The 26,584-nt window shown below is 43.6% G+C and overlaps 1 protein-coding gene across 1 annotated transcript in view; it reads left to right on the forward strand.

The window, feature by feature from the left end:
- The first annotated feature begins 6,237 nt into the window (after window positions 1-6,237).
- Window positions 6,238-26,584, forward strand: part of XYLT1 (xylosyltransferase 1) — a 378,932-nt gene continuing 358,585 nt past the window's right edge. Inside the window, exon 1 of the mRNA XM_075010845.1 lies at window positions 6,238-6,513. Coding sequence (XP_074866946.1) covers window positions 6,277-6,513 — 237 coding nt within the window. The 5' untranslated portion in view covers window positions 6,238-6,276. The remainder of the gene's footprint in view (window positions 6,514-26,584) is intronic.

The raw sequence follows: 26,584 nt of genomic DNA on the forward strand, positions 1-26,584 counted from the left end.
AGCCATTTCTATCTCAGACTCTGTGCTTGCGAGGGGGCGGGGGACACATCTCCCAGATGTAAGTGTAGCCATATTAAAGGTTCCTGTGATACTCCAAACCTGTCATAGCGCAGGTGTGTGCTGAAGAAGAAAGTACACTTGAAAGGGAGGATCTCCTTTACCTTTCATAACATGATATTGAAATTTAATTTGTTCCTTTTGATATTTGCAAAAATCAATTTTGACCTTTTTTAAGAGTAGCTAAAATATATTTTCTTGTTTCTCAATGACCATATACCTGCCATGTTTATGTCCTAGTTTATCTGGATCATTAATATATCAAAAGAATTTTAGCTAAATTGTACTCCCTCAGATTGCTAGTTGGCTGTCTCTATAGCAACAGAGCAAAAATATTAGCAGCTGTTAGTGGTTCAGTCACTAGTGATGATGTGATGGGTTTTTTAAATTAGTGCCTGACTGGGGCATGTCTACATTACAGCAGTGCAGCTATAGTGCTGCAGCTGTGCCACTGTAGAGAAATAACATGGACACTTCCCACAGTGACAGAAGTTGGGGCTTCTGCCAAGGTAGTTAATCTATCTGAAGAGTGGTTGGTAGGTGGATGGAAGAATTCTTGAATTGACCTAATTATGTCTCCAGTGTTGGTTAGGTTGACTTAACCACATCGAACAGGGTGTAATAGACACCTAGACCAACTGTACTATGGAGCAAGGCCAGAACTTTCTCAGTGTCTGGCCTTCTGCAGATCCATGATGATCTAATGGAAACCTACTATCCTGGAACCCCCTTGCAATCCCTGCTCAGTGAGTCCCCTACCATTGTAGGAGACTGTGTTAGCTTTCCTGAGCTTCATGGAATTATTAGGAGGCATGCAAGATATCTCATCATGGGTCTAGCTATGCCTCTTGCCTTCTCCTGCTCTGCTCTTGCAGAGAGCCATCCATAGACCCAGGAAGGGACAACGGACTCCACCTCCTCTGCCTTCCACACAGGAAGGAAGATACACACTTGATATTGATCCCCTCTGTGCATGGCTCTGCATTCTGTGGTGTTATTAATGCAGGCACAATGTGCTGCTGGTGGTGTGAGACAAGGATTCATCACTGAATTTGATCTGCTTGTTCCATTATAAGTTTCCCTGGCCTGCACTGTGTACTGACAGGGAGAGTGGTGTGAGCACTGATCCATGTCCCCCCATTGTTGTTCAGGCCTATTCATTTCTATGGCCAAAGTTATGCATGAAATTACTGTGGTTCCATATAAATATCTTAAGACTATACACCTAAATGGGCAGCGAGATGCATGACTAGAACTTCGTTGTGGAGTCAGTATATTAGTCAGGAAATATACATGCATTTCCCCAAGATGCTTACAAAATCCTACCCTAAAAAGAGTAGGGGTTCCAACCTTTTCATTAGTCTGGACACCCCCACCCCATCACTTCTTCCCTAAACTGTTCACGAACTGCCCCCATCAAAGCCAATTCTAATCGCTGTGTACACTTCATTACCTGAAAAAGGAAACCACAACCTAGATTTCTGAACAATAGTTAATTAACAATTGTTTTTAATTGCAGTTTATTGAAAATCTGTTTTCTGTGATCATTAATTTATTTTTTTTCCCCCAGACTCACTGCAATACCTTTGTGGACCCCCAGGGCTCTGCATACCCCAGGTTGGGAACCACTCATCTAGAGAACATTCTTCATTAGGCATAACAATTTTAAGGTACCCTCGGTCAAATTCTGAATTAACTACTTTGTCATGTCCCTTTTATAAAGAAGCGGCATCACACCTTGCTAAATGTCTTCTGGCATTCCATGGTTTTATCATTGCATATCATGACCTTCACTAGTGAGCTTGTCAGCTAGAGATTAACAGATCTCCTCCTATGCAGTTACATGCAGAGCTGTGGATAAAATAAAATTAAAATGAGTAGCATCTCTGGAAGCTGAAACAAAGGGGGCAAGGGGCAGGAGGGAAGCCTTTAAGAGGCTGTGTGAGACTTCTTGGGGGCAGGGAAGCAGCTGAGCCACAGTTAATCTGAAGGGATTTATAAGCCTGAGAGCAAAGGAGCTTCTGTTAAAAATCTCACTGGTAATATGGAGCTTCCAAAGAAGATCTTGAGGCAAGCAGTGAAGGAACAGAAAAATCCTGCTGCTGTTAAATGAAGTCAGGAGATAATTCCTTTGAAACATACATGTTCACATGCACACATTAAATAGCCTATTTTAAATGATTTTCCAGTTTTAAAGTGCAAATTACATAAATACACACTGCTTTTGAACACTGAATGTGCATGAGTATCTAAATTTTCTTCTTTCACTGCAATTTTACAAGTGTGACATTAATGACTAACTTTACATGGGGTAAGATAGATCAGAAATCTGCTGCTCTAACTTTTCAAAAATGATTAGTAATCTTAGATGGCTCTGTGTTTGGAAGTCCATCGAGATGCACAGAGTCGGTTTAAAAAGTGCTCAGCATCTGCCCTCTGAAAATCAAATTGCTTTCAAGGCATGTTAAATTGAGCATCCAGAAACTGAGACCCTCAAAAACATTAGTCACTGTTAAAAAATCAAGGCCTTCATATTTAATGCTCAGATGACATACCTGTATTAGAGCTTGTTTAACTGTCAATCTATTATGACCTATTTAATGTCCTGAAATATCCTTTTGCCATTAGCATCTATTGGCCTGATCCTCAGCTGTTCTAAACAGATGTAGTTCTATTATGAATTATGCCCAGCTAATTTGGTTCAGTAACATTTTATCTTCAAACACAGAATCTTGGAGTAAACCTTGAGACTTATCTTGCCTGGAGATGACCTACTATGTATAACCTCAGCATTCTCAATAGCTGGCAAGCTTGAGTGCCACTTAAAATAAGCCAAACATCCTTGGAACAATATTTTATTTCAAAGAGTGGGTACCTGATTTGCAGCCTGACTGAGTTCCACTGCTGAAGGAGGACGGAGGTAGCTGTGTTAGTCTGTATTCTAGCAAAACACAAAAGCAGTCCCATAGCATTTTAAAGATTAACAAAATAACTTATTAGGTGATGAGCTTTCATTGATGGACCCACTTGTTCAGATCACAGCTTTACCAGAACAGACTCAGAATCATGGGCCCATTCTCCTGTTCCTCAGCTAACATATGCCATCATGTGCTAACAATGCATGCACACACACACCATGTATATAGGACAGACTGCAAACACTGACAAAGAATGAAGGGACAGAACAGACATTAAACCCCCCCCCAAAAAAAAAACACCCCAAAAAAAACCCCCTCCAAATGCATAAATATGTCAGCCAGCACTTTAATGAAGTGGGCCATTGTGTTAAAGATCTGAAAAGTCTGTCCCAGGAAAGTTCATCACCTAACAAATTATTTTGTTAATCTTTAAAGTGCAACTGGACTACTTCTTCTGTTTTGCTAAAGGAGTACTTGTGCTGGAGTCAAGCAACTTCCTCAGTATAAAATCAGTTTTGAATTCAAAATCAGGACCTTTTTAAATGTTTTTGTAGAATCAGAGCAAGGTCATCAGCCCTTTGTGTGTGGAATAATTTATTTCTTTAAGCTATCAAAACTTGGTTGATCTGTGAAAAATAAGATTACTCAGTCTTAGAACCTTTCTCCAATTCTTCTGATAAATGTTATGTGCTTCCAGTTGCATCAAATCATCCTGATGCTCAGACTGTGGAGAATAAGCAAAGATTTAGAAGCACTATTTCTAGTTATTTGCAACTTTGGGAGAAACAATGTATCTTGCAATACTGTATGCCACTTATCCCTCACCTACCTGACCTCTTGTGTACCTTAATGCCACCTCCAGCCTCTTATTAAAAGTAAGTGTTCTTGGTGTCACTGAGCTATGCATTGTATTCAATTAACACAAAACATCACCCTTTGCATCATGCTCCAGGGTTTGTGGTTTGTCGGGGGGGAAAAAATGAAAAAAGTGGCAAGATTGTTTAAGAGCTATTTGACTATCATTTTTAAAAAGACATTACACTATGTGAAAATGCCCTCATAAATTTGGTTTATGGTTTGAAATGTTACTTTGGCACTGTAGAGCTGGGATTTAAATTAAGATAGGGCCATTGTGCAGGTGAAAAAAACTCTACCATCAGCAGAAGATCTTAGCTGTTTAATATCAGAAGACTGGTAACCCTGGGAGGAAAAGAAGGAATTAAAGTAATTCAGAAAGGGTGTGTCTACATTGCATTCCTCTTTCAAAAGAAGTGTGCAAATGAGGTAAATAAAAATGCAAATGAGGTATATATTTGGTACCTCATTTTCATATTCTAATTTCAAAAGAGCGTCTTTCGAAAGAAGAAAGCCCATGTAAATGTTGCTCTTTTTAAAGTAAACCCATCTTTGAAAGAATCCTTCTTCCCTTTTATTTAATGGGAAGGATTCTTTCGAAGATGAGGGTTTACTTTTGAAGGAGCAGCATCTACATGGGCTTTCTTCTTTTGAAATTAGAATAGGAAAATGAGGTGCCAAATATGCAAGTTTATACCTAATTTGCATTTTCAATTTACCACAGTTGCATACCTCCTTTTAAAAGAGGTATGCAAGTGTAGACACACCCTAAGAAACACTGACACCTCAGGACAAGGTGGGAAGAGGGGTCTAGTCATCTTGACCCATCATGCAAAGTGCTAGCTTTGCCCACATGCAAGGCGTTGTGGCGGTTCAGCAGCTTGCAGAAGCAAAGCCTTTAAGAGCATTTAGATCTGCTTTTTACTTTTTTAAATCTCCCCTTCTAAGGCTTCTGAAGGAGCAAAACCCTACTTGTTTCAGGAAAGTTTGAAAATGTACTTGGTTCTGAAACATAATCCTTTGTACACTTATGCCTGGGTGTAAAGCTACTGAAAAATTTTGTATGGGGGTAGTTGCAAGATAGGAGCAACAAACTACTCTGCTTTCCATACCTCTGTTAACTGCTTTACAGAAGTAGTTAGCTGGTGCAGACCCTTACAGGTTAAAGCCCAGAACAGGGGCTCTTGTTAAATACATTTTTCTAAACTCCAGGTGCCATTTTTTCAAAAATAGTTTATTTACCTAGTGGGTAAGGGGAGGAGCTGCAGCTTTGCTTTGCAAATGATTAGTCTCCTAGTTGGAACTATTTCTGTGTTAAACTTTCCTAAGAGACCACTTTCACTTTTACTTATACTTAGCTGTACTCTAGCATATGCAGATGCCCTTATCAAAAGAGGGTGGGTTGTGGACAGTTTCAACTGGAGCCCTATGGAACTATATGGAGCTAGTCAAGCCAGTGACTAGGCCAACTAGCAACCCTTAATCAGAGCTGCCTCGTGGTGGAGGCGCTGCAAAGAAAAGCGCCTGGTCCCGCCCTGAGCTATGCTCATTCAGGGGCCCTAGCTCATGCTGTACCTTAGCCTGGGTTAAAACAGGCCCCAAACCACTAGCGGGGGTGGGGAGGCACATTTTTAAGATGCCTGACTCCTGCAGGACTCGGCCAGAGCCCTTTGCAACCAGCCTCGCACGGACAGTGCCTTGAGCCGGACGCGAGGCACCAGGGGACGCCCGCCCACGTGGGGGGGCTTGGGGAAAGCAGGGCCAGAAAAGCAGCGCTGGCAGGAAGACCTCAACCATTCCCATCCCCTGGGGAGCAGGGTAGGGCCTCAGCACCCCCCTTCCTGCGCGACTGCGCTGCCTTCAACCCCGCCTTCCCCTCCGGCCCCTCGGTACCCACCTCGCACAAGGGGCCGCTCTCCCGCCACGGCGGCTGCGGAGAGCCCGCCCCCGCAGCAGCCCCCAGACCCCTCCTGCCCCCGGGCGGCCGCGCCGCGCCGCCTTCTCTCGGCAGATGGCAGTCACGGCTCGCCGCGCGGGCCGCCCGCCCCGGCCCCACCCTCACCCTCACCCTGCCGGGCTCGGCGCTGCCTGCCGCCAGAGGGGCTGGTGCCCTGCGGGCGGATCCGCGGGGCGTGGCGAGGGCGCGGGCGCAGAGCATCCCCCCGGGGATGGAGCCTCCCGCGGCCCAGCGCTTGGCTGCAGACAGGCCGTGCTCCTCCCCCACCTCCCTCCCCGCCTCAGCCCCCTCGGCTGCCGCGGGCCAGGGGCTGCTCCATCGCCCGGCCTCTCCAGTTCCCTAGTCCGCCCCAGCCCACCTCCCCCGCCCCGCCTAACCACCACCCGCCCCCCCCCGCCCGCTCGCTGCTGACGTCTGGCTCTGCCCGTCTGAAAACTCCGCGCCGCGGCGGATGCGGCGGCTTTCAGGGGCTCGGCAGCCGCGGCGAAGATGGTGGCGGCTCCGTGCGCTCGCAGGCTGGCGCGGCGCTCGCACTCGGCGCTGCTCGCGGCGCTCACTGTGCTGCTGCTGCAGACGCTGGTGGTGTGGAATTTCAGCAGCCTGGACTCGGGCGAGGAGCAGCGGGCCGGCGCCGGGCGCGAGAAGCGGGACCGGGGCGGCGAGAGCAGCGACCAGCGGGTGCATCAGCACCGCAGAGGGCCGGCGGCGTTCCACAGCAAGGCGCTGGTAGGTGCTGCCCCCTCCGCCCCGGCCCGGGGGAGGCTGTAAGGCGCCCCGCTCCCTTCGCCAGCGCGGCGGCGGCGGGGAGGGGGGGGAGGAAGCGGCTCGCCTGAGCAGGGGTCGGGCTGGCCCCCTGCATGGGGCATGCGGGCGGCTGCGGCCAGTAGCCCACCGGGACTGGCTAGCGGGGGGGTCCAGGGTCCCAGGGCTGCGGGGGCCGGGAGTGGGGGAGAGAAGATCTGCCGGCGGCTGTCGAAGTGCAGCCGGGAGAGAAAGCGCAGAAGTTGTGCGGCTGGGCGCAGGAGGGCTGCCGTGCGCCGTGCATGCGCCGTGCGTGTGCTGGGACTGTGCGGGCAGGTAGCGGAGCGCGGAGCTCCAGCCTGGAGCCTCTTCGGAAAGTTTGCAAGGGGCTGCTCCGCGGCTGGAGCCCGGGCTCTCCCTTCGGCGGGTGGGCGGCGGAGAGCTGCAAAACCAGGAGGGAATGAGACCGACTGGGTGTCATTTCGGTGCGGGGCGGCCGCCCTTGGGAGATCCCGTGTTTGAGATGCCATGATCCGGGCACAGGTCGAGAGGTCACTCTCCGTGGCGTTAGCCTGTGCTGGGCTTGCTCACAGCGGCCCGTGAAGGGGCATGGTATTTATCTACGAGGCTGTCTTGCTTGTTTGATCATTCCGTCCCTGCCCTCTGTGCCCTGCGCGCCTGCCGCTCTGCTTTCGAAGGATTTCAGCCCTGGGAATGGGACTGAGCTTGTTGATTGGGCACCGTGTCAGGCTCTGGCTGGCCGCTGCTGTGGCAGCGGCTTGTGCTCATAGACTTGTCACTCACGTTTCCTCATATTGGAGATACTGGTGGGGTGAAAGTGCCAAAGGAGCAGACAGCGCTGCGGTGGTGTTTTCTGCCCTCCCGGCCGCTGGATGCAGGAGAGGGGGACCTAGGAGACCTCACTTTCCCATCGTGTCACTCCCCGGTAGGAAAGGAGACTGACATTTTAAACCTTCCCCTTCCCCCCGCAGGCTTGTTTCTCGCCATCGCAAATCTTGACTCTGCTCTTGCACTGTGGAGTGCAGCTTCCCTCGCCTAGGGAAGAAGGTGCTGTAGTTATTATGTCTCCCTCTCCTCTGAGGGACTGAGCCATGCTCACACGAATTCTCCCAAAAGAAAGTGAGCAAACAGCAGGGGACCTAGTTATAAAACAGCAACAAAGGAAAATGCTTTAATGGGATCCTCTATTGTTAGAAGTCCTCTTTTGAGACTTAATTATATTTTGAAACGCATCGTTCTCTGAATCTTCCAAACTTCAGTCTGGTGTAGTTCTCTCCCCCATACACTGTTATGGCCTTCAAGGGGCTGCTTCTTTGCATCTGAAAAACACACATGCCGTTCTAAATTGCAGAAATGCATCAGGTACGCTGTACTCTCAAATGTTTATTTAAATTGCTTGAGTAACTAAAAATAAAGCTACACCTGAATTACAAACAGGCATGTCATGGTGTAGGTTATCAAAGAAAGCAATATGAAATCCAGAATGTATTTCACTGTGAATAAACAGTATTTAATATTCCATAGGTCAAGAGAAGCTTCCTTTGTTTGTGAGCTTTGCTTTAATAGACTTCTAATAAATCTGGTTTAAGGAAGTCTTGCACTTTCCTTTTTCAGACATGTACATTCTCTTGGTGTTTATCTTTATCTCTGTGTATGAGCTAAGGCTTAGCTATTCCTTGTCTTCATACATTACAGTGGGTGTCCCAACCACAAGTATGTTTTATGAAGCCATACTCTGTAATAAGAATTGATTAATGCTTTGTTGCTAAAATTCAAGGAACAGTCCTCTGGGAGATTGCATACATTATATCTGTGTCTTGAGCAGTTTTCAGCTTCCAACTAAAAGAATCTAAAATTCATGCCTACTAAAATTAGCTTGTCTCTTGCTTTATTCTTATAAACTCTTCTCATTTTAATGACTTGTGCTCTGAAATATTACATTGCAAACGTTTCCATCTTTCCCCTAGTGTCTTTCCCTCTGCTCTTTTTTCCATCTTTTCAGACCCTTTTTGTCTGTTCAGGCTGTTTGTCCCCTCCCTGTCCCCCCTATATTTAGTTGTTGTCACATCAGGATTTATTTATTGAAGCAAAGTGACAGCTATGACTTCTTTCAGGCCCAGGAGTCAACCTAAAACAAGTTTGTACCCATCTGCCCCAGGAGAACCAAAGTAGGTGGACCAGAAGAGGGCATACTCATTCTGAGGACCTGTGCAGGAAATGCCTCTTATAGGTTCTGAACTGCAAAGTGTCATAAGACTGTGGTGTGCTGGAAGAATAAGGCTGTGAAACCTATAAGAAATGCACACACGATTTTCTTGAAAACACAGCATTTTGAACTGCCCATACAGCTTTGTTACGAAAAATGAAGAAAATGTGCTGTCACTCAAAACGATGATATTTCACAAAGTCCTGACATATTGGCTGTGTGATCCTCATGGTATTAAAACAGATAGTTCGGTGCTTCTTACATCATTTGTGGATATGCATATTTACAATATTTTACTCTAGCAGTCATTCCTTTATATGTGTTGCTTTCATTATATAAACAAGTTGGCTGTGTCTACACTAGTGAGGTTTTTTTTTTTTTTTTTGTGAAAAAGCTGGGGTTCTGATGAAAAATCTCATGGAGCATCTACACACAAAATGTGTTTTTTGTGAAATCAGAAGAAGACAGCACTTTTTGGGGGAGGCCCTCTTCCTCATGAGGAAGAGAGCTTTTTTTCAAATTATTCTTTTGGCAAAAACTTGTGTAGACAGCTGGGTGGAAGGACCTTTTTTTCTTAAAGAGCAGTTCTCATGATCCTGGAGTTTTTGATCCTTGCCTTGTTCTTTTGAAAGAGCAGGGGCTGTGTGGATGCTCTCTATCAAAAGAGCAGATCAGTTTTTTTCAATCCGCTTTTTTGTGTGTGGGTGTACTCTTTCAAAAGAAGTTTTTTTGGAAGAGATCTTCCAGAAGAACTTCTTTTAAAGGATTGCTATATGGTGGATTTAGCCCTACTGTGAACTTGTTTGCCCTTCATCAACTACAGTCTGGTCCATTATAAAAGTTAGATTGATCTAACTACATGGCAGGGCTGTGAAAAATTTTACATCCTGAGCGCTGTCATGAGGTTGACTTGATCCTGGTGTTAGTTTAGCTAGATGATGGAAAAATTATCTAGTCAACCTACTTATAACCTCTTAGAGAGAAGGAGTAACTGCATCAATGGAAAAAAAAAAGTCATATGGACTCCTCCTACGTAAACAGAGACACAGATGCTGCTGTGCAGATGTGGCACAGACAAGCCCCAAGCAACCACTGTGGCACAGTGAGCCAGGCCATAGTATCTTAAATGTGTTCTGAAACAAACAGTAATGTTACATAAACAGTATATAATGCTGTGTACGGATAGGTGATTTGGCAATACTTTGTAAGGATGGTTTTACAACGTCTGTGGCTTTTCCTGAACTGCACCCTCAGAGTGGTGACCACCTTGACACTTACGTCATCAGGAGTACTCAGTCTCCATTTGATAACTAAAACATGTGCTTGATGGACCACAAATTGCATCTGTTGCAAATTTCTGGTAGAAATAAAATTAAGTGTGAAACATAAAAACTCTACTTAATATCGTCAGCTCCATTGAACTTGATAAGTTAAATTGATAGACTGCTGACTTACCACTGTTCGTTCTTTTCTGTAGATACATTGTGCATTTCAGTGACAGGCACATGTCTGTCTTTATATTTATATGCAGAGGGTTGTACATTTCCTTATGTCAGTTATAAAATATTAGCAGGAAAGTTTTAAGCAATGTAGATCCTGATTCTGAACCACACTGTATATAGGGATTATTCCTATTAAGGTCAATGGAGTTAAACCAATAAAAAAACTCTATGGGAGAAGACTCTGGCCCATAATTTCTGGTGCTCTTTTTATGTTAAAACCCTATTTATGCACTGTCTGCCGTGAGCTAGCTTAGGGTTTCCTTTTCAGCCCAAATTTCCTATAGTTTGCATTTATCAAATTGTTACAGGACATTTTCAAAGTTGGTTGCCCTGAGCACAGTAGCAATATTATACTCTGGGCTTAACCATTTCAAGATTTTCACACAAAGTTCTTACTCAAAGTACTGTGTATCATCTTCTGTTTATTTTTTTCCACTTTAATTATAAGAGTACAGAATGTAGTATGTTTTGGATTATGTTTTGTATACATACAGTCTCTTAACTGGGAGCTAGTGTTAAAATACTCACTGGTGTGCCCAAAAGAACCACTGAATGTCTCCCTGTGTGAATAGTGGATGCATTGATCACTGTTTCTCCCTCCAGGGGTGTCCATAATCATATTAAAAATATCTCTATAGAGAGTTTTTCTAGCAAGGACCTCTTATACACTAGACCTGTTGTTTATGAACCATTTATGTTAACCATTTATTAGATCATGGGGTCTGCAACCATCTTATTTTCTGTTGCTCATACAGAAAATATTTTGGATGGTACTGAAGTCATCTGATGAAATGGGTCTTCGTCCATGAAAGCTTATGCTCCAATAAAGTTCTTAGTCTATAAGGTGCCACAGGATTTCTGGTTGTTTTAGTATTGAAGGCGGCAGTTCCAAAAGCTCTACCCAGATATTGGCATGTGTGGTTAAAACCTTTATTGTTAATTTTCTCTCTTTTTTTTTTTTTTTCCCGCTTATGATCATAGTGCAGAAATATATACAAGTATTAAAGAGTAGCATATGTTGAGGTAAAGAGTGTGGGGTATTGATAATTTCCTGATGTAGGAAAAGAAACCTCTATTGAACCAAGCGTTTAAGATATTTTTAGATTTCTTCTAAATGCCATCAGAAATATAACCAATTCCACTCACAAAATGAAAAAAACCCCTGCATTATCATAAAAATATTATCATTGTACCTGGGTATAATTAAGTGCAAACTGCCAACTTAGCATATAGAAATAATTTTGAATTGTTATTGTGCAAATAAAAACAACTACTGTGCAAGATCCCCTGGCCAGTTACAGCTTCAGACTTCATTACTCATAAGCCAGTTTCCTTCTGTTGTTCATGTTTAATTAAACTATGCTATGGATGTCTTTTAAACACATATGAATTCTATCAGTAACATTGAGTTAAGTGGGCATTTGTAACGATATATCTTTATATATGTGTGTGCATGCGCACCCACCCATTCAAGGCGATTTGCCGAAGCTTTATGCATTAAGCCAAAAAAGGGGAAAAAAAGAGTAATTGATACCAAGCAATAATTATGCTGCTTTCTGAAAAGGGGTTGATTTTTCTATAAAGATATTATCTTTGAAATACACTGCAACATATTTTTGTAAGAATGGTGTTAAGTGTAATATTTATCCTTAACAAAAAATTTAAATTTATCTTTGAGTGAATGTGTGGAGTATCTAGGTGGATGTTCCACATTGAGCCTTATGGAAGGAGAGTAATGCAAGTCTCAGCTTCAGAGCTGGTGCTGATGAGGTAAATGAAACATTGGAACTTCTGCTATACTTTTAGTTCACATTCAGTGTTGCTAACATACAGTTATACATTGCCATGGATGTACTCGTTATTGTCCAGCTGTGGCCCCTTCCACAGAACCAGTTACTGCAAGTGACTGATGTGGGTTGCATGACTCTTTTTTTTTTTTTTTTTAATATCACATGTCTTACAGCCCCATTTGGTTTTCATTAGGTGAGGTAAAATTACCAGCACTTTATTACTGTCAGTGAAGTCAAAGTTAACTATTTCTTGGTAGTAGGATGTTCTGTAGGATCAAAGCATTTATTGAATCTTCAGTATGAAGTGCTGTAGATCTACATATAAGAAAATTGTATGAGAACACCCTGCTTGGCATCAGCTTTTTCCCATATGTATTATGAGAAAGGAGAATGGTATGGGGCCTTGTTTTGAGCACCTTTATTGATCACAGCTATGATAGGGCATTTTCTCCAAACCTCAGTTGCTATTTGAGTTTCTTTAATCAGAAATGTTAATAATGTAGCTGAAGTTGCCATATTTAATACCTACTTACTATGGTGTCTTCAGTGAAATGTGTCAGTTGGAGAGGCTCTCCCATCAACTCCCTTCGTGCTTCTTGTTGAGGTGGCGTATAAGTGTCTACCGGAGAGCTATTGGCAGTCAGCTTATATATACACCATACTAGACATGATAAATCAACTCCTGCTGGATTGATTGCCACCCTGTTGATCCAACTCATGGTGAAGAGCTTCCCTTAGATACCAAAGAAACTGTTCGCCTGCACCTTCTGAGTGATAAGGGCAAGAGACAGACAAAACTGGTAAAGACAGTGCTGTCCCTTTTGTGTAGTAGCCCTTCTAGTGGCATCGTTTACACATAGAACTCAGTGGAAAACAAGAGAGAACCCCATTTAACTCTGCATGAGAGCTCATAGTGGAGGAAAATCAGCCAACACTATACTCTGGGATTTCAGCCCGCTCAATTCCCCATGACGTCTGCAGGCATGTCCATAACAGTGGTTCCAAAGGTGGTAAATGATATTGCTAGGGATTCTTGATCGTAACCTTTTGCTAGGTGGAGACAGTCAGCCAATGGAAGTGGCACACAATTGTAATGTATATTATAGAATCAGTTAGACTAAAACTGTGACACAGTAACTGCATATGGTTAAAATAAAATTTATTTAAAACAAAAACAGTTTCAGGTAGTGACAACTCAACCACTTTTAACTCATCCTTTTGTACCAAGGATGTAAAAAAAACAGTGAATTGATCTATATGTTGCAGCGTAGGGAGCTGGAATGTTCTCTTCTCCCTTTTGTCCATGTTGTTAACGCGGTAAAATACCTATGTAGACTTTGCTTCATCTTTGTGGCTTGAACTAGAGATTGGGTATTCATGCCTCTGTAAGGAGTGGGATTGAAAGCCTGAGACACAACATCAAAACAGTGTCTGCATAACTCTTTTTGGGCACTGGAATGAGCCCCACTTGCACAATGGTGTGGACCCAGGCTGAGAGGCTCTCTTTCAGAAGCAGCATAGAGGTACCCAAAGTGTGCTTCATCCATGTAGGGATCATACAGGCTTGTGAATTCTTGTTTTGAAAGAAGTTTTTCAATACAGCAGAGGGAGGAAAGCAAAACCTACCAAAGCAATGTTTTTTTAATTTTTTTAAATGACTTCTCTAGGTCTTAAAGAGCTTAAGAGTGTAAGCTGCTCATTTTTATGTTAAATTGTGAGCAACCTATTGATTCCCGTGGGCAGTGCACCTGAATAGACATTAACAGGATCAGCCTTGTGTAAACAAGGGAATTACTCCCATTCACGTGGCCTTTTTCCTCAGTTGCCTTCTTCAGTTCAGAGTAAGACCAGTACAAGCAGAGAGTCATAGACCCATAGAACTGGGAGAGACCTCAAGTGGTCATCTGTCCCATGCATTAATGCCATGGCCTCAGGTAAGACCATCCTGATGTCTTTCTCGATTGAGACTTTTTTATCAGTAGTCCTTTGTCCCTCCACCATGATAGCCACTCCACCCTACCCATTTTGTCTCTGGCATACTTTCGCTTCCTAGAGTGAACTCTCTCAGCTTCTCTGCTGAGGTCGTCTCCCTTTTCTTCTGGGCCCAGTTCCCCAGCAAGAAGACTCAGCAGGAAAGCCCCATAGCTGTTCCACTCCCTTCAGTCCTCTGGCTCCTGGTTACATCTCTAGAGACAGACATCTCTGTCTGTTGTGCTTTTCTGCCTTTGGTTCAGCCAGATAGAATGATTGTTTTCTCCCAGCCAGGCAGGACCCATCTGCTCTGCCCCTCTTAATGGGCTCTTCAGCTTCTGATAGCTTCCCAGATGCACTCAACCCCACTGCCATCTTAATTGGCCCAAACAGAAGTCACCTGGGCTAGAACAGGAGCATTCAGCCCAGTTTCTTTTAATGGGACAGCTCTCCTATCACACCCTGACTTGGCAGAATTAGAAATTTCCTACAGAATAGGTCTTTAATGGAACACTGACTTGGCCATTAACCATAACTTCACTAGTTATCACAGGGATAATAGTACCCAAGTACAACTTTAATAACAGTTCAGAAGGGCAGTGTAGACAACTAATCATTTATAATGAGAAAGGAAGAAAACAATACATTTAGAAACAGAACTGCATAATATTTTTAAAAGGCCTTAGCACTTAGCAAGGCACATGTTAAAACAAACACATCTTTTCAGGAACAGGGAACTAATGTATGTATTATTTAAGAACAGTATGAGAGCCAGATTCAATTGATGGACTCTTGTAGCAGTTATCTCATTAAACATCTTTGCTGTTGGGATCAGAGAAAGTTTTACATGAAATGGATTGTTATTAATTGGGGATGTGAGGGGATGTCCTTTTAAGGCTATTGATTATTTTTGATGGCTTTTGTTTTGTTTTGTTTTTTGTTTTTTTTTTTTTTTAAATTGTATGAAGTGTCCTTGCAGATGTTCCCCTTCATATAAAAGCCTTTTCATGTTCATGTTTCACCATGGAGGTCCAGCTGTTGTAAAGGAGTCATGTACGAATCCCATTTATTTGTCATCATATATTGCAAGTGGCTATTATAGAGCCCAGTATAAAATACCCTCATTACCTCTCATTTCCTTGAGCTATTTGGAGAAACTTGTAGACTTACCCAGCATTACTTGGGGCCCAGAGTGGGGGACCTTGCATGGTGCAGTCCCTCTGCCTTCTCCTTGAGGTCAGTCCAGGATGGGAGGAGGCCATGCACCTCTCCCGCTGGCCTGAGGCAGGGTGGTGAGGACCAAGCACCCCATCCACCAGTTGTTTCCTGGAGCAGGGATGTACTTTGCACCTGCTGGCTTCTCCTGGGACCAGCTCGGGCCATGCAGGCTGCTTGCTGGCATTACCCATGGCCTGCCTAGGCTGGCGGGTCTGTGGGGCGGCTGGCAGCTGCTCCACATGTCTGCCACAAGGGGTGGGGGGTTTGCACCCCACCCACCAGCTTTTCCCTGGGTCTGGCCAAGGTTGTGGGCAGGGACAAGCATTGCACCCACTAGCTATTCTCTGGGGTAGAGGCATGCATTGCAGCTTCTGGCTTCTCTACCTGCTGGCACTCTGTGGCCAGCCAGCGTGACTGGGCTATGGGGCAGCCAGCAGCTACTCTCTGGGACAGGCCAGGGTGGTGGGGGCCATGCTGCCAGCCAGTGAGTGACCGCAGGTGCTTGATGCCCTCCTGTGATCACTTGTTAGTTTTATAACTGTTCCCATGCGTGCTGTCCCCATTTGGTCATGGATGAGTATAACTGTCCCTGCTTTCACACCCCTCCCTTTCTGTTTTGATAGGAAACAGTCCCATTCCACACACATCCCATTATCCTGGCACAACCAAACCCTGACCTTGTTTTAAGTTGTAAGAGGCAGCTGCATCCCAAATTTGGTGGTCCTAGCTCTTGTTGCTGCAGAAGAGTTTTTGAACAGATGGATGGACAGACGCACATTTGTAAATTATACGTATAACATTTTTTCCAAAAGGATTTTCCCTTTCTGTTTTGAAAATGCAGCATACAAAGTGGAGTTTTCACATCCAGCTTAATAGTCCTAGATAGTGAAACAAGCGTAGGTAAGAGTAGATAAAAGCAAGAACTAAGTATAATTTGTTTTCTGATTTTCTTTGCTTAGTTAGAATTCGGTTCTGCGTACAGTTGATTCTAGGATAATTTTGCCTTGTTTTCAGCCCTGGGAGGAGGATAAACTCTTGACTCGTGTATTTTTTTCCCTGGTTTTTCTCGCTGTTGGTCTAACTTGTGTCATCTTAGCTCAATGGAGATTGCTGGTCTGAAGTGGAAATATGACACTCATGAAAGATTATTTAGAAGATAGGTTAGTAGTTCCATACTTAACCAGTGTAGATGAGCTCGCTGGCTCTGAGAAGCCTGATTTGTGTTTCTATTTCTTTTCCTGATTGAAAATAATCTGTAATGGAAATCCTTCAGCTCTGAAGTCCCTATTTATACTAATACTGTGCCAAATAACAAGCAACCTAATTTTAGCCAAAACAGAGAATACTTATAATGGCTAAAAATTTCAAAAGTGCCTGTGTCCCATTTTCAGGCATTCAGACTCCTAAATTCCTTTTTAGGCTTTGGCACAGTACCTCAGAACACTGTGATGAAAGGAAAAGTGTTTGTTCTCATCCCAATCAGTAAATTTTTGTGTCATCTTCAGCAAGGTATTTACAGATTGATTTTCCAAAAAAGGGCTGTAATTTTCAATGTTGCAGCTTTTTGGTGCCTAGCTTTAGACACCTTGTGTCTGTTTTTTTCCCAAAAGCAGCTAAGTTCTTGTGGTTCCCACGGTTTAGCTGGGGGAGTTCTGAGTGTTCAGGCCAGAAGTGTCTCAGGTGAGCCACCCAAAAACAATGCCCACACTTGAAAATTTTAGCTTTTATATTATGTGCCTCATTTTCCCCATCTGTAAAACAGGTAGACTCAGGCTTACTGATCTCACAGAAGTGTTGTCGCTCTCAATTAATTACTACTTGTAGAATGCATAGAAATCTTCAGTTAAGTCTGAGCCAGCTCCTCTGCTGGTATGCATCAGCAATGCTCTGCTGAAGTCACTAGAGCTATACTAGTTCAGACCAGCTGAGGATTTTGGCCTTGTAAATGTAATTATTCCTGTAATAATAGCATCAAACAAGTAATTATGCTTCTCTTTCTTTTCATTTAAAAAATGAGAACATGATTTCCTCTTAGATCAGTGCAAATAATTCACACAAATGGCCCACCTGGAAATACTATTTATTTGTACTGTGCTAGCTGTTCTAGAAGCTTTACTGTCATGTAGGAGGAAGACATGTCCCTAACCTTATAAGTACTTACAGTCTGCACAGAAAAGTGCCTTATAAGCACTTACTGTCTGCCCACTGCTTTGAAATATTACACTTATGCATTGATTAAATAAGGGACTTAAGCATGTGACTAACTTGAAACACATGGGACTGATGCCTTGGTGGAAGTACTCTTGTGTTAGCCAGGTGCTCAGGTGACCTACTCCTAGGCTTTAAGGCCACCATGATCTCGATCATCTAGTCTGACCTGCACATTAAAGGCCACAGAACCTCACCCGCCCTCTCATAAGACCATAACCTCTGTCTGAGTTGCTGATATTCTCAAGTCTTGATTTAAAAACTTCAGGTTACAGAGAACCCGCCACTTACTTTAGGGCAAACCAAGTGACCTGAATCCTATGCGGCAGAGGAAGGCAAAAAATTCCCAGAATGACTGTGTCTGTCCTGTGAGAATTCTTTCTGACCACAGACATGGTCATCAGTTAGACCTTGAGCATGTGAGCAAGACCACCAGCCAGATGTGGGAGGAAAAACAAGTCTGTAGTAACTTAGACTCCTCTCCATCTAGTGCCCCCTCTGTGGCTGTTGGAAATGTTTGCTAATAGTTGTTGCAGATGAGATTGCCTACAAAGGCACGTGGTCCATGGCTAACATAAGCTTAAATTAGTTTTTTTTTGCCCCCACTAGTCAAGCTGTTGTAGGACTTCACTCCATGCTGAACTGAGGCCTTAATTTGTGTGAAAGGAGTCGTCTCTTTCACTCAGCAGCCATGAAAACTGGAGACCACATAGTGTGTGCTATAATTTACACATTGTGTAACCGTTTTCACTTCATCCTTTTTTGTCACTATGGCACACTTATGTAACTTTATTTTTAGAGAAGATTAGTGGATTCCTCTAACGGACAAACTATTTATGGCATGTGTAAAGAGCCTTTTTTGGTAAGAAAATTAAACTTTCGAATAAATGAGTGTTGGTTTCATAAAGTGGCTATCCAGAAAAATAGGGTGATTATTGCTGAGGGCAAATATTGAATGCCTCTCACACTATGTTCTATTTTCACATTACTGATGTTTCTGTATTCGTTATTTTAGTAGAGCGAATTAGTGAATGGAGCTTTTGTTTATAAAATAAGTTGCAAGGAGGATGGCGGCACTGTTTAGTTTTGGTTTAACCAAGATTTTGTGTGTGGGTCATGGGTAGTCAAACTTTTAAACTGTAGCCTGTGCTGGGCAGTATCCTACAGATGAACATTTGTAGTTTGTGTGGTTGTGCTTTGAGAATTTTTTAATACTCTCATGACTTTTGGTTTGAACTCTCCTAATGTTGTATTTTGAATGTTGTGCATTCTGAATTTCTCAGATTCTTGGTGTTTTGTGCTTCAAAGAAACTCCAAGATATACCTACAGACCCTAGACCTCCTGCCTGATGGTCAATGTTTCCCCTATACTTGGAGAAGTAACTAGCTAAATGACAAGCAACTCAATTTTAGACCTCTTCATGTGAGCCTCACTGCAAAGAACTGCTTGCCACTGAATACATGTTAATGGTGGAAGTGTGTGTGCAAAACCCCGTCATCAAAGTAATATGTACTTAATGGCAAAAGTAGCAAATTTTTTTATACACAAGGGTTCAAATTTTCAGGTGTTAGTAGTTACAGCTGTGGACTTACATCCATATTTAGTCACCAAATTACATTGATTTAGCTGCTTGAATGCTGACTTCGCACTTCAGTCTCTATTTAGAGGCCTGGAACAGACATTTAAATACATAAGTATGGATCCAGGTGTGAGACTTTAGGCATCTGAGTTGAAAATGTGGCCTAAAGTATAAAACAAGCCAAAGTATGTAAATGAAGTAAACAAAGCTGTTAGTGGGGACACCAGGAGAATAATAATACTTTACACTGCTGTGATATCTCAAGTTTGGCATTCACTTAATTGAGTTCAGTAGCGTAGTTGCATAAATAGAATCTTTGAGATGCTATCAGCGCATACTGTAAGAGCAATTGTACATATGCAGTGAAGAAACCGTTACCCTTTTCATAGTCTCGCAGGAGAGGAGTACAAATCTTGACTGTAATATTTTGATAAGTCACTAGTTCTTATTAAAATAATAATTATGGTGATAATTATAACTGTAGTTTGCTCTCGGATGGAGCTGCTAACTGTACCGGGGGTGGGGGGAACCTTCTGTACATTCTCTTAAAATAGAGTCCTAGCTTTGCCCTTTTTATTTCACATCTGTGTATCTTGGAAATCTCACTTGTTTGTCCCCACCACGTATTTTGATGATGTGCTGCTGATTCATTTGGTAGACTAAAAGGCTGCATAACTCCACTATAGGAAGAAGCTTTAGATTCCAGCATGGACCAAAGGACTCCAGTTGGGAGTTTTTCTGTTTACCTCAATGTGATCAAAATGAGACCTGGTATTTTACAGTACTGCTGTGGTAAAACACAGTGATGAACCCACAGCCAACAGGTTCTTTGTGGCCGTTACCATGGTGCACACTGGAAGCCGTGATGATAGAACTCAGGGCTCCTCCTCAAAGGCCCAGGCTGCTATAATATTTGAACTCAAGGAAGCTTTGTCAAGTAGGCAGCAATATAGGTCCTATGGCACTATCTGAGCAGTTATGATCCTATGTAGTAGAGAAGACCTGTATGTGTAACCGCCCAGCGGTGGATTTGAACCTTGGACCGCTGGAGCTTAATGCGTGAGTCTCTGCGGTTTGAGCCAAAAGTCTGCTGCCGTTCAGCGAAGGCGATGGAGGAGACTCATTCTTTTGCTCTGTAAGTGGTCTAGGGTCAGCGAGACAGTGAACCACACCTAGATGTATGGGTTACATATGAACAGGAGCCAGTTTGTTGCAATGTGTGGTTGGGCTCCATTTCTTATGAACTTGATTAACAGCCTATTCAGTTATTAAATAAAAAGAATTTCAAAGATGACCACGCTTAAAAAAAAAAAACAAAACAAAAAAAAAACCTAGTTTTACGGTTATGCCTCCTTTTCCCTCTCCCTATGAAAGGAATGGTGGTACTGAAATTTTTTTTTCCCATTAATTTTCCTGACCTAGACCAGCAATTTAGCCTAGCAGAGGCAAAGCAGAAGGCACAGGTCCTTATGCCTGGCTATCCTAAACTAAGGTGCCACCATAACCCTAGGGCAAGGGTTGGCAACCAAAATAGCAAGAAGAGCCATTTTTTCCAATTTGGTGAGAACCTCAATAATTCAAGAGCTGTAATGCATGTGATAATGACACAGTCCTTAAGAAATAACCTCAAACCATACTTTTTATAATCTTTATTTTAAGAACAATGCACACACAATGGTTTGGAATGTGATACATTTTTCCTGCAGGATAACTTTTTGCATATTTGATTTCCACATACTTTACATGTGTGTTTGTACCACTGTCTTCCTGACTTTCACTCCTGAAACGTCTCTCTCTGAAGGACACCAGGGGGAATTATTCAACGTTTCAAGATCACACATTGTTTGCTATTTAGGTATGAATTGTTCATTTTTGGGCTTTTAGACATCCACTGTTGATCGAAAATAATCAGGAGGGGTTTTTTTTACTTTGCAGTTATAGCGTTGGGAGCCACAAAGAAGTCCTTAAAGAGCCGCATGCGGCTCTAGAACCGCAGGTTTCAGACGACTGCCCTGGGGAAGGAGGGCAGAGGAATTGGAATCTGCTGTTGCTTCTCTCCCCTGTCTATTCATCTCAATCAGCTGACCACCCAAAACCTGAGCAAGGGGCAGAGCTAGTGCGCTCAGTTACAGAGCAAGATTTTTTTGCTTGGGAAGAGTAATTCCAAGGCAGCTGTACAGTTCTGTAATTATAAGTCCAATGTAAAAGTTGAGTAAATGTGATCTTTTTAGTTTTTGAATTTTATACAGGTTGAACATCTTTATTCTGGTACCTTCAGGACCTGACCGGTACTGAACAAGAGAATTTGCTGGACCACAGGAGGTCAGTTCTGTTTAGCAGCATTACCAATACTTCAACTGCTTACTGGGCTATTAGATGACCTTGACAGTTTAATTAGAGCTAAATAGGGTTATGCTATATTTGTATCCTGAAATAGCAACTTTGTGGCTAAACACTGTGCTCAAAATAGCAGCGCTGTTAGGAGCATGGTATTCCTGTTCCGGTACTCCTTTTTGTACAAGAGATAGCAGAAACTTCGAAATAGCTGCTTGTTTTGAACTTTGTTGCCATATGGATGGCACCAAGTTCAAAACAAGTTAACTAAAAATAAATTATGCAATTTGCATTGTGCGAATTGCCCGAGTTGTTTTGAGTTATGAATGTAGCTGTAGGTGGGAGCCTGGATTGTTCGCTATAAACAAACTTTATGGGATCAAGGGATACTTGGCCACATGCATGAAAAGTTGACATCTGGCTAACTAAAAGCATGCTGGACCCGAGTGTGGTGAACTAGAGAGGTTCACCTGTACTGCTCTGATTGGAGTCAACCAGAGTTGTGACATTAATTCTTAGGGAACGATTAGGCCTATAGATTGGTAATGCAATTGCCTGTCAATTAATATAATATAATTGAAAAGCTAACTCTGTTTTGATTCTCTGTCAGACAGGCTATGTCTAGCTTACAGAGATTTGTTGACAAGTTTTTTGAGTGATCAGCTCTGTCAACAAAATGGCCAACCAGAAGCACAGAAGACAGGGCTGCCTGGTGTCCCAGAAGCCCTGTCTGTTGACAAAGGCCTTCCCTAGAAAGTCCAGGCTGGCTTTCTGTCGACAGACTTCTGACAGAGGCATTATGCCTAGTGGGGAGTGGGATAAGATTGTCAACAAAAGAGCTGCCTTCTGTCGATTTACAGAACATCTTGGGAATGTGGACACTCCTGGGGTTTTGTCAACAAAACCCTCTTGTGTAGACATACCAATAGTAAATATTAATGATCCTTTATGAATCAGAGCTTCTCTTTTGTTGGATGAATGATTGTTAAATGCACTCTCTATCATTTTATTTCCTTTCCTTTCATTATTGCTTATGAACTTATTCCAATCAACGAGGCACAACAAATTTGACTTTGCTGTCATTTGCAGGGTGCGTTGTTATAGAGTAGAAGTTGCATGGCTTGGAAGTGTACTTCCTATTTTGTTAAACTATGTATTTTTTCTGCAGCTGTCGTCATAAACATGCTGTATGCATCTGCAGTCTTGGAGTGCATGCCATCTGACTTAGAGTAGAGTTTGGCCCCATATATTTAAAATCCATTGATAGGGTTGCCAACTTGGGTGGACTGGATGGTCTGGGTCCCAGTGTCACAATTTGTGCTGCAACTTCTCTACCATGTAGTGTGTTCCAGGAGCAAGCAACCCTTAATTTGCTGAGCCTTTACTTTCTCCATAGCCCCAGTGAAGTTAGCTATGGGTAGGAGTAATCATTCATCTGCGTAAGTAGGAGCTGTACGTTTGGGCTTTAAGCCAAGATTGTCAAGAGTGCTTAGTGATGTTGGGTCCCTGATATCACACTGTCTCAACTGGCTCACAGCCATGAGTGCCAACCTCATGGCAGACTGTCAAGAAGCTGTGCAGAGACACGAACTACACGCGTGTTCTATATTTAAATTTCACCACGAACTACACGTGTGTTCTATATTTAAATTTCACTAACTCCAAAACAAATGTGAACTCCTAATGGACGATAGAAGTCTTGTCATTGAGTCATAGACAGTCTGCATGGACATTCCAGTTCATTTTCCACCAAAGCAAGCTAGTCATAGTGATAGATGATTACTGTGCATGAAAGATCATTCAGGTGTTTCCTGTCTCAAAGGACAGGTCATTTATTCCCGTAGATTAGTACTGAAGACACCTGCTTGCAGCCAGTCCTTTAGTAAACTCTCTAAGGGTTTGTTAACTAAGAAAAGGAGGGTGGTGGTGGTTATTAAAGTAGGCAAGCACATACACATGTAGATGCCCTTTACTAGAGGGGGCTCTGAACTTTGTTGGGAAGACCCTGTGTGCTGCAATCTAACTTCAGAGGCCACATCTGTACTTCAGCAGTCTTTAGAAAGATGATCTTCGAAAGCGCTCATCCACATGCAAAAAAGCAGACTGAAAGGTTGATCCGCTCTTTCAATAGACAGTGTCCACACAGCCCCTGCTCTTTTGAAAGAACAGACCAGGGATCAAAAAATCTGGCACCACGAGGACTGCTTTTTCGAAAAAGGGGCCCAGAGAAGCTTGTGAAAGGAGGCACTCTTCCTGATCTGGGAGCGGCAGAGGGCTTCCGGAAGGAGAGCTGCACTTGGGATTGAAAGAGCTCATTTTAGCCGCGTCTACACGTGCCGGCTACTTCAAAGTAGCCGCGCCAACTTCGAAATAGCGCCCGCCACGTCTACACGTGGTGAGCGCTATTTCGATGTTGAAATCGACATAAGGCGGCGAGACGTCAAAGTTGCTATCCTCATGAGGAGATGGGAATAGCGCTCTACTTCGACGTTGAACGTCGAAGTAGGGCACGTGTAGCCTATCCGCGTCCTGCAACATCGAAATAGCGGGGTCTGCCATGGCAGCCATCAGCTGAGGGGTTGAGAGACGCTCTCTCCAGCCCCTGCGGAGCTCTATGGTCACCATGTGCAGCAGCCCTTAGCCCAGGGCTTCTGGCTGCTGCTGCTGCAGCTGGGGATCCATGCTGCATGCACAGAGTCTGCAACCAGTTGTCGGCTCTGTGAATCTTGTGCTGTTTAGTGCAATTGTGTCTGGGAGGGGCCCTTTAAGGGAGTGGCTTGCTGTTGAGTCCGCCCTGTGACCCTGTCTGCAGCTGTTCCTGGCACCCTTATTTCGATGTGGGCCGCTTTGGTGTGTAGATGCTCCCCTGCAGCGCCTACTTCGATGTAGTGCTGCCCAACGTCGACGTTCGGCACCATCCCTGGAGGACGTGTAGACGTTATTCATCGAAATAGCTTATTTCGATGTCGCTACATTGAAATAAGCTATTTCGATGTAGCATTCACGTGTAGACATAGCTTACGGGTGTGGACACTCCGTGTGTTCTTTTAGAAAAGGGCCTGATTTTCCGAAAGAACTTGCCCGTGTAGATGCGGCCAGAGACTACAGCTCCCATGGTGCGTTGGGGAAAGAATGAGAGATTTTCTTTTCTGGGCAGTACATGTTTTTTTGGGAGAGGAGTTAGATTGTTGGTGGGAGCTCTGTCCTTACCAGGAGTTAGGAAGCCACTAAGAGCCTGGTGGCTTTGATCAACCAGGGAATTTCAGAGATGGTTGGTGGCTTTCCTGGAGCTGGGGCAAAGCTTTCCTATGCTAGGAGCTGACTGAGGTGAGCTGCAGTGGAAAAAACTGTGAGTAATCCCCACCCTTGTTTGGAAAAGTACCTTTTAAGGGAAGGGGCACAGCCAAGACTCTGAAGAGAGGCAGAGTCTTCTTCCCCTTGAGCCAGGACCCAAATGCTGACATTTGGTGGGGGCCAGCTCCAATCTTCAGAAGGGTTGTGCAGCTTTTTGCCTAGGCCAGACTGATGCACAGAACCTGCCCAATGTTATCTCCAGCTTCACATCTTCAAGTGTGCCTAGGATCTAGGAATCTAGGACTCTGAAACCCAACGGCATGTATTCTCAGGAGTGGGCTAAATGGTGACAGTGTAAACGCCAGATAACTTTCATTTATTACTGTATCCTATCTTGGTTAATTGATTTCATTTAACTGCCCCCTGTGGATTTAGTAGCGACAGTTAATCTTAATCTGGACTACTCTGTTTCTTTAAATTGTTAAGTAAAGATGTGTTTACTCTAATTTAAGTATATGAGATGGATATTATTTATAATTGGTATTTTTGAGTTAGACCCATGTTACACAAGTGGTTATAATTAGAATAGGTTTATTCCTGGAAGTTCCTGAGGCACACCATTGAGTGTGTACAGGGGACAGCCAGGTGGCGGCACGAACAATTTTAAATTCCTTTAGTAGTAGGGGATTGCGGCAGAGGGATGGACAGAGGATTCCCACCTATCCAGCATCACCACTGAGTTTTTCAGATATCTCCTTTAATGCCAACAACAACAGGCACCCAAGTTCGTGGTTTCAGAAGATGACTGGGTAGAATTGTGTCATCTCTCCGTGTCTTTCACACCTAAACCAGGTTATCCTGGGGATCTCTGCTGCTGTTTCATAGCTCCAGCCATCTGAGAGTCCACACAGCAAAGGAGATGACTGATTTTCATGTCAGCTATTTTGATTTTCTTCTTCCAGAATTCAAGCTGATAGCAGTGTGAGTTCTGTTCATGGGTGCAAGGGAGCAGTTAACAAATTCTCTTTGTTGTGATGCCCCACAATGGCCTCTTTAGTTTTCATCGGCCTTTTTGATAGACCTCCTGACTGGGTTCAGTTTCAGAGCAAACCTATTTTTATGATACAGAACAAAAACTTAAATATTACCTTACAGCAGCGAATAAAGATATTTTAAGTGAGATTAATGTGTACAGCATTTTCAAACATTTCATAAAGTTTATACAGTCAGCACATCTTAACCATCCTGACAAACATAAAACAAACTGGTTTCCAACGATGAATTGGTCAGTTGCTTGGCTTAGTTCTGAAGCCTTTGCAGGAACTACCCTAAGGGTGGGCAATAATTTTTGAAGAGGGGCCACTCCACGAATTTTGGTATTGGTCGTGAGCTGGCTCTGGGCTCTCCAGAAGGGGCAAGGTCTTGGGTAGGAAGGGTTGTGGATAGGGGTTACAGAGAGACAGACACTGTGTGAGTTTGAAAGAGAAACACTTCGTGAGACAGACTGGGTGACACACACTGCAGCACACAATCTGTATGTGACAGTGACACAGTGTGTGTGCTGGCTGCAGCTCCTGGGTAAGTTTCTGAGAGAAGCCCCTCTCTGTCTCTTTAGGGGAAATTTGTCCTGCTCTGTTGTCTCCCCTCTCCCCTGCTCTGCACTCCTGGGTGAGTCACTTGCTTTCCATGCTTTAGATTGGAGCAGCTTTACTGTGTGTCTCCCTTTCCTGATCTCTGCTCTGTAGAGATGGGTGATGGGACAGGTGAACAGCCTGACTTCATCACTGTCCTCTCCTCTCCACTGCCTCCCACTCTGCACAGCTAGCCCGAGAATCCTAGGAGTAGCGCGACTGCAGAGGGAACAAGGTGCTGGTGGTGAGAGGCAGCTGAAAATATGTTGCTGGCTGTAAGTACTGTATTGCACGCTGTGCT

This window comes from Carettochelys insculpta, chromosome 16, assembly GCF_033958435.1.
Source record: "Carettochelys insculpta isolate YL-2023 chromosome 16, ASM3395843v1, whole genome shotgun sequence".
Lineage (NCBI taxonomy): Eukaryota > Metazoa > Chordata > Testudines > Carettochelyidae > Carettochelys > Carettochelys insculpta.